The sequence below is a fragment of the Pseudochaenichthys georgianus genome, chromosome 12 (assembly GCF_902827115.2).
Source record: "Pseudochaenichthys georgianus chromosome 12, fPseGeo1.2, whole genome shotgun sequence".
NCBI lineage: Eukaryota > Metazoa > Chordata > Actinopteri > Perciformes > Channichthyidae > Pseudochaenichthys > Pseudochaenichthys georgianus.
Window position 1 is genome coordinate 4,983,461 of NC_047514.1, and position 21,694 is coordinate 5,005,154.

The 21,694-nt window shown below is 44.7% G+C and overlaps 1 protein-coding gene across 2 annotated transcripts; it reads right to left on the reverse strand.

Annotated features, from left to right (window-relative positions):
• Positions 1-1,785: 1,785 nt before the first annotated feature.
• LOC117456344 (glutamine synthetase-like) lies at positions 1,786-21,371 on the reverse strand. Of its 2 annotated transcripts, XM_071205088.1 has the most exons (8): positions 20,923-21,371; positions 19,609-19,809; positions 5,274-5,448; positions 4,384-4,545; positions 4,143-4,289; positions 3,305-3,432; positions 2,988-3,187; positions 1,786-2,341 (listed from the first exon to the last, which is right to left on the reverse strand). In XM_071205088.1, exons 2-8 carry the CDS (start codon positions 19,654-19,656, stop codon positions 2,011-2,013), a joined length of 1,191 nt encoding a protein of 396 aa, XP_071061189.1. In that variant the 5' UTR covers positions 19,657-19,809; positions 20,923-21,371; the 3' UTR covers positions 1,786-2,010. The 2 variants fall into 2 exon arrangements, with proteins under 2 accessions (XP_071061189.1, XP_033952084.1); XM_034096193.1 differs by lacking the exons at positions 19,609-19,809; positions 20,923-21,371 and adding an exon at positions 8,900-8,934.
• Between the last annotated feature and the right edge of the window lie 323 nt (positions 21,372-21,694).

A 21,694-nucleotide genomic window follows, 5' to 3' on the forward strand; every position in this document is an offset into this window, starting at 1 on the left:
GCAGCTCAAGCAGTGGAAGTTATGAAGGCTGTGTTGCATTAAAAAAGATGACACCCTGTACGATTTTCACATACAGCGTTTATCATGGGTCTAGTATATGTGGCATTTACATAAAAAAACTAAAATGACATTAAACACACAGATATGAACATTATTCTCTCTCCATGCCCTCATCTCACCAGGCTCCTGATATTCCTGCTAAAAGCTCTGCTAGACGGATGTTTCCATGACAACAGACAAACATCACAGTTGCCAAGTTACTGCCTGTATCCATGGAAATCTGGTATGTGCTGGCATCTGATCTGCTCTTCAGAATTCCTTTTTTTCTGTTTACTCATGTTGCAAAAACCTCCCCTCAAACAGCTTGAATACTGAGTCATTTTGACACTGCCGGGCTACAAGTGAGAGGATCGTATGTCGGGAAGTAACGAGATGAGATGGAAACCCCATATGTCAGGTGCACCAAGCATCAGGCTGCCATACTGAGAGGAACATAGAGACTCATTCATCACACATTTCTGCCTGCAATCTTTTATTTGTGTGGTTGAATGCTCCATTATTCCAAACCACATGTCAATCATTATTCTCAAAGCGCCACATAGACGGTGTTGGTCTGTTGTGACACCTTGACCTCTCTCCAGGTGGTTCTGACTGGTGATGAATTACCAACCTGATCTCACCAGAATGCGTGACTCCACCACGACTTCTTGTGAATTACAATTGTTTAAATGCACTGACATGATGAGGCACTGTGAGAGGAGAACTATACTAGTGGCTCCACCTGGTGGTAATCTGTGACACTACTGTAGTAGATTTGGTCAGATTATATTCAACTGTAGTTGGATTTTTCTGGCAATCAAAAAGGGAATCAGAATCTAAACCAATATGGCTGTACCTCAAGGTTTCAATCTTCATTCATAATTTTTACAGTTGGATATAAAGATGACGAAACACTGATAATTAGTATAACACTTTGTTTGTTTATCACTTTTGTTAGGATGAGGCCAGGGTTAAGAATCACTTTTTAAATTAATTTGTAATGTGAATATGATGACCAAACAATAATAAAGATTCACTGTTAATTTGATGACTAAGGCAGTTTTACCATCACTCTCTGTACGGAGGCTCAGTCACTGGTACACTTTTATTTATAAAGTATGTTGGGCAAACTCCCGTATTACATCTGTTCTCTGGTAAAGCAGAAAGTTGCGGGCAGCTATTGTCTGAGATTGCAGGATGTGGTCTTGTTAGATGTGCCAAGAGTGAGGACTGGTAAGACGGCTTTTATGTGCGCAGCTCCACTTGCTTGGAACAGCCGACAGTCAAAATTAAAATTGAGCAATTTTATTTCTCTGAATGTTTTTAAGGCACGTCTGCACGAGATGCTTTCTGACACTATGGGTGTTTGTAAGTGTTGGTGAATATGTAAATATGATGTCCTCTATTGTTTGTTTTTATGTTGTTTTTATGTTTCACGTGGAACTAAATTGATGCAGGTCTCCCTTGTAAAAGAGATCCATGATCTCAAGGGACCTATCTGTCTAAATAAAGGTTTGAAATGAAATGAAATGAAATGATGTTGACAGAGAACACTAAAATCTCAACCACCTTTAAAAACCCGTGAAAGAAAATCCTTCACATCTTTTTCAATAGCCTATTACATTAATCAAATCTCAGAAAGTATTGGATACTAATACTGCTAATCCCTAGTTTTTTTTGTTTTTACTTTACATTTGATTTTGTATTCTAATATTTAACAAACAAACAAACAAGCGATCCCGGCAAGTAGAGCACTGCTGTGTCTTTATTTCTCTTTACCCAACACATGTAATAATAATACATAGGCTTACATAAAGTGATATTCCCTGTTTCTAGAAACATTTACTAGTACTGTATCTCGTGAAAATGTATCTCATAATAAATATAGCAACGTCAATAAACCTGAATCCTTTATGTCTCCACATTTTTAAAGTGTCTAACTAGCAGGCAGATGTATATTTGTATATTTTTCTACATAGCAGGTATGTTCTCCTCTTCGCTCTCCTCCCTGTCTTCTGAATGAAGCAGGCAGGTGTATGCGATGGCCTTGGTCACGGCGTACGGGTCACAGTTAGCTGAAGGTCGACGGTCCTCGAAGTAGCCTTTCTTCTCCTGACCCACCGGGCGGGGGATGCGGATGCTGGCCCCTCGGTTGGCCACTCCAGCAGAGAAGTCATGGATGCTGGCGGTTTCGTGGTGTCCTGTGAGACGCCTCTCGTTGTCCTTCCCCCCCCTCGGGTCATACACCCGGATGTGCTCCTTGTGCCTTTTGCCCAGCTTCTCAATGGCCTGCTCAATAAACCTGTCATTAGAGGAGTAAAGAAAAACGGTTTAGATATTGGTTGCTCCAGAGACTGTCTGTGGACGAATGTTATCTATTTATAAGTGACAACAAATATGACCAAGCTTTGTCACAAAAAAAAGAGTAACAATGTCTTATTTTTTATGTAAATACAATGCAGCCTGGTTAAAGGCTCTGTACGGCATACAAAGCATTGATATAGCAGCAAATAACATTTTGTACAGAAACAGTGGAGTAATGTGTTGCTAAGCAAATAACAACGTTTCTGTTGCGAGCTCTGTTGAAAGCTTTCTTTAAATAGTATTGTCTTAACAAACCACATTTTATTTAACTTGAATTCATGTTTGTGTGGGCATGATGCCTGGTGAATGCAAGTCCAAATAAGTACGTTTTTTCTTTTAAAATAATGTTTACAGTCATATTTCTTAATGAAGTTTTTCTTGAATGAATGTTCTATCCTTAAACATTTAATGACACAGAAAACATACATTTGGTGGAAATCTATTGTTTCACTTAACATTTCTACTTTGAGAAGACAAAATATTTCAATATGAGTAAGGTTCAATTCATGCGACAATTTTAGACAAGGTGTTGTACACATACATTGATTATAAACTTTAGAGTATTAAAGGGTGTGTTTACTCACTCCAGTCCTCCTTCTTCCCTCATCTGCTTGGTGCTGACATTGGTGTGACAACCAGCGCCATTCCAGTTGCCCGTCATTGGTTTGGGGTCCAGTGTTGCAACAACTCCAAAATCTTCACACACACGATGCAGCAGGAAGCGTGAAACCCACAGTTGGTCGCCCATCTCAATTCCTTCACAGGGTCCCACCTGGTACTCCCACTGAAGTAAGCAGAGAATTAGATTAATTGGTGTGTTAAACAAAAAGGACAAGGAACAATAATTCAAGTTAAGGCATCGTTTTAGTATCGTCTTTCCACTGCGCATAAGAACATTTACCTGAGATGGCATGACTTCAGCATTGCTGCCGTAGATATTGACCCCAGCATAGAGGCAGGCCTTGTAGTGGCACTCCACAATGTCCCGTCCAAAGGCTTTGTCTGCCCCCACCCCACAGTAGTAGGGTCCTTCAATTGGGTGACATAATTGGAAGCTTGTTAAGACAAAAACGAATATAAACCTGTACAAAAAAAAACATAACACATTTTCATTAATTGCCAATCCTAAAACAACTTTATTTTTGTAGCAACATTGTTAGGGAATAGCAACTTTAATAATTGTTGTCATATTTGATTAAAAAAGACCCCTTCATCCTGACCCTAACCCTAACCGTAACCCTAAACCATGAGACACATAATCTGTGAAAACAAACCAGTTTCTCCAACCAGTGTTTCTAATGGCATTTGAAAGATTCCACTTGAATACATTAAAGAAAAACAACCAATCACAGCCGAGGATTCTAACAAGGTGTAAACCATCCAACTGTAGGTAGGTCAGTTTGATAACATGTGAACTTTCAGAAACATATTTTGGCATTGGCATACTGACAGTTTGACAGCATGTTGACATCAGTCAAGCAAACCCTAAGCCCCGCCCACTGTGTGAAAGCTAACTTTTCTTTTTTCTTCCCTGCAGCTATTTAAACAGCTGCAGATTTTATGTTTTTTTTTCACATGTTCCTTGTTTTTGAATATTGATGCCCGATTAAGTAAATAATCATTAGTTATCAACTTAAAAACACTTTATAAAGAATGCTTAACACAGAGTGTATTTTTCTCGATATTTCTTCCACATAAATGAACGGAAAAGGAATAGAAAATAATCACAGATGATGTACCTTGGGGTGCTGGGAATCCATTTGTGGGCCAGCTATAGGGATGTCCATCTATTCCCAACAGCGTGTACTCCTGCTCCATGCCGAACCAAATAATGTGCTCTTTAACCTTCTGCATCACTTTGTTGCAGTTCATCCGATGGTTAGTTTCTAGACATGACATAACAGAGGTAAGTGGTACAACTTGTTTGTCCTGATTTACTGAACAGGATAATAATACATTGACAACATGTCAGTAATGTACCTGCAGGTAAGCGGTTGTATTTGAGCACCTCACAGAGGACCAGCTTGTTGGGGTCTTGGGTGAAAGGATCCCTGAACATGCGCACTGGGACGAGGTACATGTCACTGTTGGAGCCCTCCGCCTGGTATGTGCTGGAGCCATCGAAGTTCCACTCAGGAATATCTGACAAGACACATTTAAATGTTATCATCAAAACATTACTAAATATAACTCAGCCTTTAAACCAGATATGTTACTACTTTAGCTGTGATGTCACCAAAACTAATTCCATGTACTTTATTTGTTAGTACTTTTATGTAATCTCACCGTACTACAGAGTAGCCTACAAATAAAAATAGCCTTTATATCTCCTTTACAAGTGATTGGCAGGAAAACGTTTTAAATTTAGATGGGAGTCAGGTGAAAACCAAGTATTATTAGTTTGGGGGATTTCCATGATCTCAGATCAGTTGAAAAAAAAGAAGGAAAGATGAGGATGAAGGCAAATAAATAAATAGAATTTGAAATCATTCAACAACAACAAGTCATTTTTACACTTCAGTTTTCTATAGTTTGAACAAAAGTGATATGCTTAGCGTTAATTATTAAGCCTTAGAAAGGTAGATTATATTACAATTGGAACTGAGCCAGGCTGTTTCCACCTGCTTCCAGACCTTATGCTAAGCTAAGCTAATGCACTTTGGTTTGTGCCTACATTTTTACCAAAGAGAGGTATCAATCTCTTTGTAAATTAAGTTACTGAAGCCCTTAGTAATTCATATAAGAGCAGAGTCAATAGTTATACCCCATAGAAAAAACTATTCCACGCATATTTGACATTTTTCTTTATGTGAAAGTGTAAGAGGCTCAGAATTAAAGGGTGAAAAAGACTCCAAAAACAGGACAATTACCATCAATGGTTTGTGGCTCCACATCTAGGGTCCGGGTCTTGTTGCGCAGACCCTCCCCGCTGCCATCAATCCAGATGTAGGTAACCTGGACCCTCTCCCCCTGAGGCAGGCTCATGTACTGCTGGCGCACGGCCTTGTTGAGGCGGGAGCTGAGCGACACCGATGCCATGTTCGCCTTTAGTCAGAAACACACCACAACATCCAGGGGTGATGTTTAATTGCAGAAAGACTCATGTTGATGTCACAATGCAATGCATTTTAATTATTGCATGGTTTTAAGTGTGTGTTTTATACCTTTTTATTGTGTGATTTTACCCTGAAATGTGTTTGCCTTTTTAACTGGTTTTAACTTCCTGCTGCATGCAAATGTTTGGATTGGCTTTGCCATGCTGATTGACAATGAGTGACCACACCTGGAGCCAATTTACACGCCTATAAAGGGAAGGAGAAGAGCAGCAGAGGACAGACGGAAACTGAGAGAGGCTGAAGGAGACAGCAGAGGCAGAGCGCACCAGGAGCAGAGACGGAAACTGAGAGAAGCTGAAGGAGACAGCAGAGGCAGAGCGCACCAGGAACAGAGGCACACGCAACAAAGGGATTAAAAGACACGGCAGTCCGAGAGAGGGTCGACGGAGCAGCTTTACAGCCCTGGAAAGACTGGTTTTGAGAAAAGACTTTTAATCCTTTTAACATTTGAATTATTTGTATTGTTTTAACTACGTTTAATTGTATTTTAACATAGTTTTAGACTATCTTTTTACTGAGATTATATTTTAGACGGCTCTGATTTTAGTTTTCTTAGTAAAGATTGTATGTTCTACTGAATAAATTGTGTTTTAAACTTAGTAGTTGGCTCCTTGATTACCCAGTTTTGCTCCCCACCTGATTTAAAAGAACCCTTTCCGCTCATAATTGGTATGAATGTTGTAACTGCCTGTTGGAATGCCCTCTTCAAATGGCCCGGAAAGTCTGCTTCCCCCCCCACCACAGTTGAACAACAGAGTTTGGAGAGATGCCTTTGCCAGCTGTCGACGTGTCGAGGCCACCATGGCAGAAGATGGGCTCTTGGATATGTGCGGCCGGCTGGCCGACACAACATTGTAGTCCCTCCAAAGAGTGAGCTGCTGGTGTGGGGTCGTGCCCGAAAGGAGCAGACTACTGTGCCTTGGTGGAAGCACTGCCAGATGCTAGCGACGTGGGAGTGGCGAGGACACTGGCAGTGGTGAGAAATGGCAGAGTCCCTGTACGTGTTTACAACCCACACCCCTACAGCTTGTCTATAGGTCGGTACCAGAAGCTTGGAAAGCTGTACCATGTAGACGAGGCTGATGTCCATGGACCTGAACCTGTCCCTTGATGACGACTGTGTCGTGGAAGTGACCTTGGTGGATGCCGCAACTACAGATGGAAAACAGGCATTACCAAAGAAGGTGAGAGACTTGGCCAACAGACCTGATCTGTCCGAACCGCAACAGGAAGAGCTAAGCACCCTGCTGCGCAAATGGGAGAACGTTTTCGCCACACATGGGGAGGATTTTGGGCGGACGGACCTGGTACAGCACCGTATCCACACTGGCAGTGCAGCACCTGTCGGAGACAGGTACCGACCCCTTCCTCCTATGATATACAAGGAAATGAAGACTCTACTTGCCGGAATGCTAGGGAAAGGCGTGATTAAGGAGAGCTGTAGTCCCTGGGCAGCACCCATAGTGTTGGTAAAGAAAAAATATGGTAGTTGGAGATTTTGTGTTGATTACAGGAAATTGAATGCTGTAACCCATAAAGATGCCTTCCCTCTGCCCAGGATTGAAGAGACTCTCACTAACCTGACCCGAGCGGAGTGGTTCACAACTCTTGACCTGGCCAGCGGCTACTGGCAGGTTGAGATGGATCCCCAAGACCGGGAGAAAACTGCTTTTTCCACCCCACTTGGCCTGTTTGAGCGAATGCCCTTTGGACTTTGTAATGCGCCTGCAACATTCCAACGGTTGATGCAACAGTGTTTAAGTGGTCCATTGGCACAGTCCCTTTTTAGTGTACTTGGATGACATTATCATTTACTCACCTGATTTCTCCTCTCACCTGCAGCATTTGGATGAGGCTTTCCAAAGGCTGTGGCAGTATGGATTGAAACTACGGCTGGACAAATGTAAGCTCCTCCAACACGAGGTGACGTTTTTGGGCCATTTGGTGGACAAGGATGGGGTAAGACCTGTCCCCGACAAAGTAACAGCTGTACTCGACTGGCCAGTACCCTCCACCGTAAGGCAAGTAAGAGCCTTTTTAGGTCTTGCTGGTTATTACAGACGCTTCGTTGCTGGTTTTGCTAAAATTGCCCGCCCCTTGAACACTCTACTGACAGGCATCCCAGCTGATAAGAAATCACAGACGCGTAAAGTACAGTGGTCCTCTGAGCGCACCAGGAGCAGAGACGGAAACTGAAGGAGACAGCAGAGGCAGAGACGGAAACTGAGAGAAACTGAGAGAGGCTGAAGGAGACAGCAGAGGCAGAGCGCACCAGGAACAAAGGCACACGCAACAAAGGGATTAAAAGACACGGCAGTCCGAGAGCGGGTCGACGGAGCAGCTTTACAGCCCTGGAAAGACTGGTTTTGAGAAAAGACTTTTAACCCTTTTAACATTTGAATTCTTTGTATTGTTTTAACTACGTTTAATTGTATTTTAACATAGTTTTAGACTATCTTTACTGAGATTATATTTTAGACGGCTCTGATTTTAGTTTTCTTAGTAAAGATGTTATGTTCTACTGAATAAATTGTGTTTTAAACTTAGTAGTTGGCTCCTTGATTACCCAGTGTTGCTCTCCACCTGATTTAAAAGAACCCTTTCCCTCTCCTTAAATTATTACCCCTCCCCCTCCTTTACATTAGTTATGGTGCTTTTTGCAAAAGTTTACTATTATTCATGATACTGTTAGATAACTATGCTGTCCCTGGTTATTTAAATGTAAAAAACAGAGAAAATAGTTTGTTTCATTCTTTTTTTTCCTGAGATACAAGACTAACTTGACAGACATGTTTCTTACATTTGACGTTAAGACTCTGACTCGTTGTTGTATTACTCAATTCGATTTTTTTAAAGTAATTTAAAGCTTCCATATTACTAGAAGGGGATTCATTCATTCACCCCAAGAGGCATGGTAGAATATATTATCTTTCTCTCTATAATATAATAAGTCTATCCACTTTAAACAAATGTTAGTTTTACCATTAACATATCAGCAGTTATTGCTGGTTATTACAAAATGTGTTTATAATGGTTCCATATATACTTAAACAACATTTACATATTATAATTTTCAAAACTCATAACTATATATTTATTTTTAACTGATTTTTACATTATAACCTGAAACCTAGAGATGAATACAGTTCACAAAAATCTACTACCAATGTAGTTTACTATTACTAATGTGTTCAACAAAACCCTGGTTACTTAAGGCAACTCAATAGCACATGGCATCACTTGAAAACATGTAAGGAGTAAAAATAACCAATTGATGAATAAACTTAAAATGATGTGAGTTGCATTTACCAGATTGTACACTGTTATCCATTAAAGAAAATGACATATATTACTGCACATAAACAAATATTCAGACTTACTGCGTTACAGGTGACTTCAGTTGTAGCCAGGTAGCAACTATGAGAGCTGTGTGATGTGCCTTGACACGTTTGCAGTATTTAACTGGAGTGAAAATACCAATGCTGATGACAGAAGCCTACGTGTCCTTTATGTAACATGACATTGCTGTTAGTGGGTGTGTTTGGGTTTATGTATTTAATATCAAACCGGCTGATGTTTTCATTAGACACAAATATATTGTAGGCACACACAAAACATTTCAGTTAAACTCCTTCCATTATAAACAAAAACAATAAGTCAGAGTTATTGCTGAGGTGGAGATCAACTCCCATGAGATATAGAAAATGAACACCCCTGTGGCAGAGCGGCCATCTGCTGAAAGTGTGTGACTGCTGTTTGCTGAGCTGAGAGCGTTGCCGCTCACTGAACACAATTAGAGACTAGAAAGCTGCTCGTATGTTCAGTTTCCGTCAGGTTAGCTGTCCTGAGATCAGGCAGGAGGGCAGAAATTCAACAACCCCTACAGAAACAGACGGGGTCACATGGGACACTGTGATGGTGTGTTTGAGTGTGTGATGTGTGCGCACATAACCGGTTTAAAGACATAAGGCGTAGGCTCCGCGGCCCTTAAACAACCAAATGGGAAGGGCTGTTTTGTTGGCCACTAAATGGTTTTGACCACGTTTCCTGAACCCACAAAGCTGACATTTTCTCAGTCTTCTTATGCTTCTCCTTTATTTTATTAAAGTGTTATTTTGTTTACTTTCGACACGACCTCTTCGAAAGACGTATACATTGCTAGTTCCCATGTCATATTAGCATTTTTGCATATCATTTGAAGGCATTCCCAACTTGTCAGATAAAGACGCACAGTCACAGTTTCGTAAAATGTTGTTAACTTTCTTAATCCAAAGAAAATTAGCAACTTGGTTATGTTGAGGCAACTACATTACGTATTGGTTAGGTTCAGGTTTTGGGCAACAATATTCACCTTGATTACACAAACTAAGTGACATAGGTAGATAAGTTGGTTGACTTTTGGTTTCACACGTGACAGAAACAATGGTTACTTTGGTAAAAGTTGCTTGTGTTTGATTCTCTGTTCAGCCTGAGCTCGTCCACACCTCTCTCTTTCTTTTTCCAAACATTCTTCTGTCTTTTGTCGATGGTTGAAAATACTACCAAGCAACAAATGTGTTTGGATAACACAAAAGGATTTAAATCAGTGATGTGTCCTTCATACTCCATAGTTAGACAAGGCTAGCAAATATATGCTAGCTGTGTAGCTCTAAATTCAGTCTCTTGGCCAATTCACTGCTTTGATCCAGAGTGAAATATTGCAACATCTACTGTACAAATTCTCATGAATCTCGACAGATATGCATGGTTTCCAGAGGATGAATCATACTGACTTGTGTTGAACGTCTGACTTTTCCTCTAGTGCCTTTGGCAACTCATTCTCTTTGTTTGGTGGCATTTATAAAATGTAAGCAAGCTAACTCACTCAACACGGTAAAAAAATATACCTGCTTTCATTAGCATAGCCATGATCAGTACACTATTCTAGCATGCTAACGTTAGCTTATTGCTGTCTTAGAGCACCACTTTGCCTCAGTACAGGCTCACAGAGCTGAAGTTTAAGCTATAACTGTGACTCACAGTAATGAACAGGTTTTTTTTAGGTTAATGTGTCAACACAACACATAGTAAGGGGTGTGTTTCAGGGTGTGTAATAAGCAGATCAACAATTGCCATCACATGAGTAATTAAAACATTTCAGAGAAGAGGCCACCAATTTCCCCATTCTTTAATGACAATGTAGGGTACAACAAAACCACAATGAAAATCAATCTTGATGAACATTCCTCAATGTTCGAGAACGAGACAGATACTCAGACAGAAGGGTATATTGTGGTGACACGTTATTGGACATAATTCACCTCTCGTATTGTGTTGCCACACGGACCCTTTAGTGGGAACACCTGGAGAGTTAGCCCCCATTCCTGCTAGCTCGTTAAGCAGAGCAGACGATGTGTTGACCTCTCTATAATTAATGGATAATAAAGATTGGAACTCCGTTCTGAATACACCGCCTCCGACTCCCTTTTCCTGGCGCTACACTGGTGACCCTGACGTTTCCGAGAAAGTTTCCGGAAAATTAACGAGCATGGCTGAACGCGATGTGTTCGTAAAGCTGCCGGAATTCTGGGAGCACGCCGCGGAGGCATGGTTCGCACATGTGGAGGCGCACTTCGCCTGCCGACAGGTCCGTGACGGGGACCTGAAATACTACCATGTGGTAGCAGCCCTGGGCAGCTCTACGTCGTCCAGGTTGGTGGGATTCATCGCAGCCCCCCCACATCATGGCAAATATGAGGCGATTAAGGCCCTTCTCCTTAAGACATTTAGCTTATCTGCTAAGGAGAGGGCCCGCCAGTTACTTGACATTCAAGGCCTAGGAGACAGCAAGCCATCTCAGCTAATGGAGAAAATGCTAAATCTGCTAGGGGGGGGAAGATCCCCGGATTTTATTCACGGAGATTTTCCTGCGTCACTTGCCTCCCCGGGTCCAGACGGCGCTGGCCAACACGCCTGTCACGGAGCCGCGTGCCTTGGCTGAGGAAGCGGATCGTTTTTTCCTGGCTACACAACAGCCCGGTGCAGAGACGTTAGCCGCGACGCGCAGCAGCCCATCTGCAGTCAAGACAGCATGGCGGGGGCCGGACACGGCTGTGGCGAGCCGGCGTGGAGACACCGGAGAGTGCTCTTACCACGCACGTTTCGGGACAAGGGCGAAGAGATGCATCGCTCCGTGCAGCTACAAACCCCCGGGAAACGGAGGGGCCGGCGCTCGGTAGTGGCCCTGAGCGTCGGCGGCACGTGCAGGCTCCTCTTCGTCAGCGACAGCGTTTCGGGGAGCCTGTTTCTGTGTGACACGGGCGCTCAACGGAGCGTAGTTCCCGCGTCGAGTGAAGACGTCACCCGGGGAGGGCACGGACTGCGATTGACGACGGCTAACGGCGGTCCCATTCGCACATACGGCGTGAGGCCTATGTGTTTGTGCATCGGAGGACAGCGTTTCAGCTGGGATTTCGTGACAGCGGACATTTCTTTTCCCCTCCTCGGAGCGGATTTTTTGTGTGCTCATGGACTCTTAGTGGACGTTAAGAATAGGCGTTTGATTGATGCCTTGACGTTTTATTCCCTCGTGTGCACACTTGGCAGCGCAGCGTACGACGGGCTGTCGGGCTCGCTGTCAGGGGCAGACACGTTTCTCAGACTGTTGGCCGAGTTTCCAGACCTGTCGCTGCCCACCTTCTCTGCGCTTACCACTAAGCATGGCGTGGAGCACCACGTCACTACCGAGGGGCCTCCTGTCTACGCCAGGGCCCGGCGGTTGAACCCTTCTAAGCTGGCTGTGGCGAGGGCGGAGTTTGCAACCATGGAGCGCCTGGGCATTGTCCGCCGCTCTGACAGTCCTTGGGCTTCCCGCCTGCACGTCGTCCCCAAACCGAACGGCGGGTTCCGCCCGTGCGGGGATTACCGCCGACTCAACGACGCCACTACGCCTGACCGCTATCCAGTGCCGCACATTCAGGACTTTTCGGCGCATCTGGCCGGTACAGGGGTGTTTTCCAAGGTGGACCTGGTGCGTGGATACCACCAGGTGCCCATGCACCCCCTGGACATTCCCAAGACGGCAGTGATAACACCTTTTGGACTTTTTGAGTTCCTGCGGATGCCTTTTGGACTCAAGAATGCCGCTCAGACGTTCCAGCGCCTGATGGATTCGGTACTGCGGGACCTGCCGTTTGTGTTTATCTACCTCGACGACATACTCGTCGCCAGCGCTTCAGTGCAGGAGCACCTGTCCCACCTCCGAGCCCTTTTCACACGGCTCAACGAACACGGATTAATCATCAATCCTGCAAAGTGCCAGTTCGGGGTGTCTGACATTGATTTCCTGGGGCACCGCGTCACCAAGGGCGGTGCGACACCTCTGCCAGCGAAGGTGGAGGCTGTTGCGGCTTTTCCTCGCCCGCTCACAGCCCGGTCGCTCCGTGAGTTTCTGGGGATGGTGACCTTCTACCACCGTTTCATCGCCCGGGCCGCACACATCATGCGGCTGCTGTATGAAGCGTTGAAAGGCAAGACCCCCGTCCAGGCGATCGACTGGACAGCAGAGGCGGACGTCGCTTTTGCTGAGGTCAAGACCGCGTTGGCTCAGGCGGCTTTGCTGGCACACCCATCATCTACGGCTCCCATTTCCATCACCACGGACGCGTCGGACTACGCGGTCGGCGCAGTGCACGAGCAGTGGGTGGAGGGCGCTTGGCAGCCGCTCGCCTTTTTCAGCCGCCAGCTGACGCCCAGAGAACGCAGGTACAGCGCCTTTGACCGAGAGCTCCTTGGACTTTATTTGGCCGTGCGGCACTTCCGTTTCATGCTGGAAGGCCGTGAATTTACGGCGTTTGTCGACCACAAGCCGCTCACCTTCGCCATGTCAAAAGTGGCGGAGCCTTGGTCGGCACGTCAGCAGCGGCAGCTTTCCTACATATCAGAGTTCACTACGGACATTAAGCACGTGGCTGGCAAGTCGAACCGGGTTGCTGATTGCCTCTCCAGAGTCGTCATCGGTGCCGTCCAGTTGGGCCTGGACTATACTCGCATGGCGGCGGACCAGGTCACAGATCCCGGCGTCCAGGCTCTGAAGGTGGAGAGCGCGGGGCTGCGCTTGGAGGACGTAGTGTTCGGCGACGCGGGCATTACCCTCCTGTGTGACGTTTCCACGGGCCTGGCGCGGCCTGTCGTCCCTGCCAGCTGGAGGCGCTCTGTGTTCGAAGCGGTGCACGGCCTATCACACCCCGGCGTTAAACCTTCGGTGCGCTTGGTGGCCGCGAAGTTCGTCTGGCATGAGCTGAAAAAGGATGTGAGGACTTGGGCCAGGGAGTGTGTGGCTTGTCAACGCGCTAAGGTGCACCGCCACACGAAGGCCCCGTTGGAGCATTTCCTGGTGCCTGAGAGGAGGTTTGATCACGTCAACATTGACCTGGTTGGTCCGTTGCCTTCCTCTCAGGGGTTTTCCTACCTCCTCACCATGGTGGACAGAACGACCCGTTGGCCGGAGGCAGTTCCGCTCGTTTCAGCCGCAGATGTTGCCCGGGCCTTCATTGCAACGTGGGTGTGTCGTTTTGGCACCCCGTCAGACATTTCCTCAGACAGGGGCTCTCAGTTCACGTCCGAGCTCTGGAACGCTGTGGCAAGCGGTTTGGGGGTCAAGCTGCACAGGACTACCGCTTACCACCCTCAGGCTAACGGCCTCTGCGAGCGCTTTCATCGCTCCATGAAGGCGTCCCTCAAGGCCGGCCTTACGGACGGTAACTGGGTCGACAAGCTGCCCTGGGTGATGCTGGGCCTGAGGACCGCACCCAAGGAAGATCTGCAGTGTTCTACAGCGGAGATGGTCTACGGTCAGCCGCTGAGAGTTCCGGGGGATTTCCTCCCAAATGCGTCAGCTCCCTGGTCTGCCACGGCCCAGCGAGTTTTTCTGCGTGACGCGGCGGAGGCTTTCGCTCCAGTCCCGACTACTCAGCACGGTGCGTCGGGGTCTCAAGTTCCCGCGGAGCTACGCTCAGCTGGGCACGTCTTCATCCGTCACGACGCACACAGAGGCCCCCTGCAGCCCCCTTACGACGGACCTTTCCGGGTTTTGGAACACGGTGAAAAACACCTGGTGGTCGACATGGGCGGTAAGGCTGAGCACGTCTCGGTTGACCGGGTGAAGGCTGCTCACTTGGACGTGGACCGGCCGGTGGTGCTGGCTCGGCCGCCGAGACGGGGCCGACCCCCGGCTTTGATTCCTGTCAGGGAGTGTGGAGCTGTTGTTCCGGTCCCTCCTCTGTCAGGGGCCGCACGAGTGGAGGTCGCTGTACCGACTCCGGTGCGCAGGTCTCGTGGGGGCAGGCGGATTGTTCCTCCCCACCATACGGATTTTGTTTACACGTGAATTCTGGGGGGGCTTGTGTGGTGACACGTTATTGGACATAATTCACCTCTGTATTGTGTTGCCACACGGACCCTTTAGTGGGAACACCTGGAGAGTTAGCCCCCATTCCTGCTAGCTCGTTAAGCAGAGCAGACGATGTGTTGACCTCTCTATAATTAATGGATAATAAAGATTGGAACTCCGTTCTGAATACACCGCCTCCGACTCCCTTTTCCTGGCGCTACAATATCTTGTTTCGTTCGTCATAAAAACCAAAAACATTTCCACTGGATAAAGTATGTCTACCTCAGCAGTTCTGGTTTTGAGGGTTGACATCTGCTTCCAACCAGTGTTCGAATTACCCATTTGCTTTCGGGGGAGCCCTATTTTTCAGTGCACATCGTGCTACTAAATATGTCACACGCACGCTCTGTTGACTGAAAGATGTATGTTTCCTGCATGAGATCAACATTGATTGCCAATAGGCCTACCTTGTTTGGTAGCAGGGACGTGCACAGGTACGGCTAATGTTGCCCGGGCATCGGCCCATTTCCCCTCTTTGGCTGACCTGCCCCTCTGGAGAGAGTGAAAGTCTTTTTTTCCTCTGTTGTGGCCGAATCAACATAATAAGCCCACAATTAGTATTGTAGCGTCTCGCTGCAATAAAATACAACTTGTCAGCGCTCAGCGCTGTCATCTGCCACTAGTCACGTGACTTTGTTTACAATCTGACAGCTGGAAGCAAAGGAAAGCCCTCTGGCAGCCGGCCTCATATGGCTATGGTGATCCTACCAAATGCCTGCCTGGCTTTGGTGGCCAATCCCCGGCTCAATCTGTCCCCAGAAATGCCCCCTTTTTTAAATATGCTTTATAAACACATAGCAAGGTGAAATAAAATTGTAACAAAGTTGATGTTTCAATGGCGTGGTGGTTGTTCGCAGCAATACAATTATTGTAATGTTAGCATTTAGCGTTAGCAGCCTCATTCTTCTTCTACTACTTATTTTACTTCTTCTCCTTCTTGCCCACAAACTTTTGAATGAATATCTCGTTTCAGTGTTAAAGTGTGTTAAACCAGGTACGTTTTTATTATTTATGTTCTATATCGCTATGTGTGTGATTACATGTTTTACATATTGTATTGGTGCAGGTGCGTTAAAGACCCACGGACGTGCACAGACATTTGGAGGGGCTATATTATTATCAGTATGTCTGCACAGCAGTTACAATGGTCAAACTACATTGAAACAGAATTGTCCCCATCATTTCTTTAATAGTTATAACATTACATATCTTAATGATAAAAAACTAAAAATATTCCTTATTTTCATTTTAAAAATCAAGTCACTGAATGCAAGTAGTCGCCTTAGCTTATTTTGTTATGAGACGATGATGTGAATTACTGTTCAAATTAGTTAATGTAATAATCGTTTGGTTATTTTATGCATAGCCTAATGTTACATTTCTGTGCTTAAGAATGCCTTCAAGACAGAGAGAGGAGACTGAAGCAGAGAGAGAGATATCTGAAGGAGGCAACAAAAAGGATTGCAACTTTGCAGAGCTGGATAAAAGGTGCCAGCAGGGCAGCTGCAGGTGAAGCACTGTGATTATGTCAAGCCACTACATAAGTTGGAATACACTAATAACTCATTAAAACAAATATTTAAATCAGTGATAAATGCAAAGCCTCTATTTGTGCTGAGTGAAGTTAATATTTCTCTGCTGGGGGCTAACCCGAAGCCTCCAGTTCAGAGCGCATTTGAGAGCTTGGTGAACTAGTAAAATACTACTACTAGCTGTAGTGTAATATGGATAAGATGGCCAGATAACTGGTTCACAAAGGCTTTATAACAGGTTGTAAATATTCTATACAAGTAGGCAACATATTTATTTTCACATGAATGACTATATAACCTTCTCCAATCTAAAATGTAACTGACTGCACTAGTATTCAGTTGTCTTTGTATGTTTTTATAGCAGTAAAGAATTAAGTGTATATGTTACTTAATTCTGGTACTAATAATTCTGTTTAAGAATACGAATATATGTAAAATGTTTATTTTGGAGACAGCTCCATCTTTGAACTCCTTTATAGTGTGAAAAGGAGATCACAACAGTAATAATGCTTTCATTATTTGAACACTTAGCAACAATGCCTTATAAAGAGCTCTAAAACATTCTCTTAATTGTATTTGATAGATGGTGAGCCTGAGACAAAACACAATGATGCCCAGAACAGTTCAGACTCAGAGAATGAAGAAAGGATAGAGACAGAATCTGAAAATAAGGAGAAAGAGACAAGAATTGAGAATGAAGAGACGGGAATTGAGAATGACGAGATGGAAGGAGAGGATTATGGAGATTGAGAGGGAAGAGATGGAGAATGAGGCAGTAACATCAGAGTCCACAAGAGTGAAAGCTCCTTCAGAATTAGTTTTTTTGCGACAGCTACCAAACCCCACCAATCCAGCCCATGTTCAGAAGAACAATATCAAGTACAATGAGGCCTTCGTCAAATTTTCAAACTCAATTGGACCCTGTCGTCCTCTGGTCCAGTTCTCAACAAATCAATATGGGCGGTCTTTTCAGGGCCACTGGTATGATGAAAACCCCTGGTTGGAGTATTCTCCACAAAATGATGCTATGTACTGCTTCAGCTGTCGCATTTTAATGAATGACGATAAGTACAAGAGTAGGTCTACATGGAAGTCTGGAGGCAGGTGGAGGCAGGCAGAAGTAAGAATGAAGGAGCACTGCTGCAGTGAATCGCACATGATTGGCATGACCAGGTGGAATACATATAAGATAAAGCCATTGGACATGGCTTTTGCAGTAGCAGATTTGCAGATGCAAGCAGCAAAAGAAAGGAAGAGGCAGAAAAACAGAGATCATCTTCCGGTTAATAAAGATCACATTATATCTTGCAAGACAAGGCTTGGCTTTCAGGGGTAGAGATGAAAGGGAGGGGTGCCTTTTTCCAGTTTAGAGCAATAGCCCCTCCAAATGTCTGTGCACGTCCCTGTTTGGTAGGACATCTTTTTTTCTCATCTCCAAAATCTCGATCGCTTTTTCGTGTGCCTGGCTCTTATGGTGCTTATAAATCTTTTTCCGCAGGTTATTCTGTTGATCACTGCTGAATTTCCCTGAATCCATTATTGTGAAAGGTGCACTCCGTGGATTTTTCTGCGAGCGGCAGGGAGATCAATAAACGTTTTGCCTCTTTGCAAATCTCACATTTATTTAAATTTTATGAAAAGCCATGGATACCTTTAATTCCACTCACTCCATCTTTTCTGTTTCTAGTTAAAAGGCAGGTCATGGGCATCGTCAGGTTCGCTAGTGCAGGTGGCCAGTGGCGGCGCCAGAGATTTTCTCTAGGGGGTGCTGTGGGGTAGCTTGACGTTTCATAGAGGGTGCTCAAACATTAAGGGTTTCCCATTAATGCACCAGCGCTACAGTTGAATTTGCTACTGCAACACTCCCCACACACAGTGTTCCCGCGTAAGCAGGGGTAAATTGCTATTTTTACAAGTGGGGAATGGACCTCACCTCGTCTAGGAGGGTCCTCACCTTCTCTAGTGGGGTCCAGGGGCATGCTCCCCCGGGAAGATTTTTTTTTTAATATTGAAGTTAAAAGCATCAATCTGGTGCACTTTGAGAGCAAAATTAAGAGATCTGGATACATCTCTCAACACCCATATGAAACAGAACTGTAAACATATTTTCTATTTCTTTATAGATATTTTACAAATCACTCCCCTTTTAAAACACACCGTTTGAGACCCACTGAGATAACTAGACTAAAGTGAACTATCTAAACACTGAGAGAGTCCTTTACTTCACCTGAGCTGAGGTTATCCGGTCCGACAGGAGAGAGTTCTCCCTCCACCTTGTTGTTGAAAAAGCTCCTTATATCGGTTAGCCTGGCTAGTTAGCACCAGATGCTAACCACAACGATCTCCCTAGCTCCCTCCTGGCGCCGCCCCTGCAGGTGGCGCCGGCAGCTGTGGCCGTTGTTGAAGCATCTTCAGGCTCCGCATCGGCAGGCCTCTCCCTCGGTGTGGAGCTGTCAAACTCGACCCTAACGCCGCTTACAGCCGGCGAACTAAAAGTTATTCCGTTCACTTTGTAATTTGTAGACACCTTCGCTTCTTTGCTTGTGAATCCAAAAGCTGCGAGGCTTGGCTGTTTTCGTTTCGCCATATTTTTTATTAAAAAGCCAGAGTTAAAAAAATATCAATATTTAAATGTAAAATACCGCGTCGGCATCGCCACCCAGTGGCATAAAGAATGCAGCGCCACCCAGAAATATTCACAAATATAAAACAAATATTCAGAAACTGTAATGAACAATGACTATTATTTATTTCAAGAACTTTTATTTACAGAAACTCAATATTTCTAATCTGTGTGTATATGCACCATTTTTTTGGGCTCCCCCTATTTATCTCAAAGTCGGCCTTCAGGGGAGCTCCCCCCCTCTTTAGGGGAGCCAAGCTCCCCCTGGCTACCCCCATTTCGAACACTGCTTCCAACACAATGGTAGGGGAAAGGAATTGTGTGCAGTTCAAAACATGACATTTTGTATGCGTATTTTGAGAAATATGGCCACAGATACTGTGATACCAAATATCTTTGGGGCTATAAGACAGTTGTCAAAAAGAATTTGAGTCTCAATGCAATATGAAAAAATAGCTAGATTTGGCTCCAAAACATCCCCTCTTCCAGGACAGATTCACATACCTCGCCCTCATTAAGATGATTTCTGCTGTTGCCTTGGTTTTCTGTCATCAAAGTAATTATTCACAGTCTCCACACACTTCTGACTTCTTTCTATATTAGGCTTTTCTCACAATCCGTCCACTCTTCCGCAGGTCCTTTCCTCCTCTGTCTAGCCTGAACGACTGGGCGCTCGTCCTCCAGGCTCCCTGACACACCCGGGCGCTGTAGAGAAAAAGGTTCATGTAATTAAAGCTCAAAGAAACATCTCATAATGATCTTGAGGAGATTCTATAAATCTCCCCTTTTAGGCCATCGTAAAATTAAGAAGAACATTCAAGGAAAACATTTTTCAAATATACTTTTCTAAACCAATTCAACTACCTCTGGGTCTGGACTTTATAACTGTACTGCTGCATACAATGACATTTTAGACAAGGAAGGATAGACATTAGTGAGCTTCTAAATGTGTGGCAAGGGGTTATGGCCTATAATGCTTATTTTCAGATTTCATATTTGTGCCTCTATGTGACATGTTTACATGCTTTAATGTTCAAAAAGGTCTCTATTGTTCTGCCTGTGCTGCAGTACCTCTTTTTCTCCCTCTGTCTGAAACCAGAGCCCAGTCTGCTGTGATTAGTTAGCTGTCTGCTTCTTTGGCAATTGGTCAAGCGATTAGAGATATGACGCCCCCCTTGGCCTATCATCTTGGCCTATTACCTAACATGTGTTGGAGTGCTGGCCAATAGAAGTGTGAGTGTTGATGTCATGTCACTATGTTAAGGGAGTGAACAAAGGAGTCCAATGGAGGCGTTTCAGGGAGTGTCTGGGAGAGAAACTTCCTCTGGAGGGAACTTTGGGATTTTAGCCTTTGCAGACCATTTACATGCACAAAAACCTATATAATAGGGTTACAAGTGGTTACGCAGGTTTCGTTTAAGAGGTATAGGTCACAATAACTCATGACCTTAATTTAAACGCGGGCAACTGTCTCCTAAAGTCCTGAGTTGTTTGACACTTCCATCAATCCGAAACTCATCTTACTGGAACATTCTTTAGAGTTCTTTATTATCTGTAGGTATATGAATGATTAAATCACTTCCTGGCTTTTTTCCAGGGGCATTTCTGAAAGACTTGTTCGGGTGAGCACGTTCCACATCATCATACATTTATTTATTATATTTCTAATTCACATCTAATACCTGCTTTGTCAAAATTATGCTGTTTCAAAAATGTCCTAATTTTTGATGAATAACGTATAATTATCTAATCAATAGCCGCTACTTATGAATGAAAACCATTTTTAAATCGCGTACATGCACACGCAGGCACACTCACCTTGATCTGAGCAGAGGTCCAGCTGCAGGTTTGCGGGGCTTGCTGCTCTGTCTCCGGTACTGCATCCAGCCGCAGAACAGCTCGTGCGCGATCATCACGTACAGCAGGAAGATAAGCACCGCAGGATCCATTCAGCCGCATGCACGCGCCGCTGGATGAGAACCGGGTCGGTGCAAAACAGGGACTCCAGGATCCAGATGAGACCAAACAGCACCGGGTTGTAGACGGGTGGCGCTCTGGTGCAGGGATCAATGATGAGGATGATGAGGAAGACAGGGTCCTCGTGGGCAAGCTGACGCGTGTCCACTCCAACTTTAAGCACTCAAGTCGCGAGACACTTGCTGCGGTGGGCATCCTCTAAAATCATCAGATAACCGAAGAGAACACGCTGTTTTTATTTCGCGTTTCATTGACAAAGGAGAGTCGCGGTGGTGACTGCAGAGGGGACACCGGAGGATGTTGCCGTAGAGATGCGACCGTTGCTAAGGATAATATGTCGTCATCCCCTAAAGATGAACGAGGCATTCATCCCCTAACCATTGATTACTTGCATCATCAATAAAAAAAAATCGTTAATCGTCATCAATGTTGGGAAAATGTTAGTATATCAACACATTGTAACAGTAAATCAAGACAGTCTTTTAATTCAAATCGGCATAACTAGAACATATTTATGACATTTTTGAGCATAACAAAATCCAAATTGTGTGGGTTGACATTGATAACTGACACATAAGACTGAGATTTTTGAAATTAAGATTATTAAAATCGT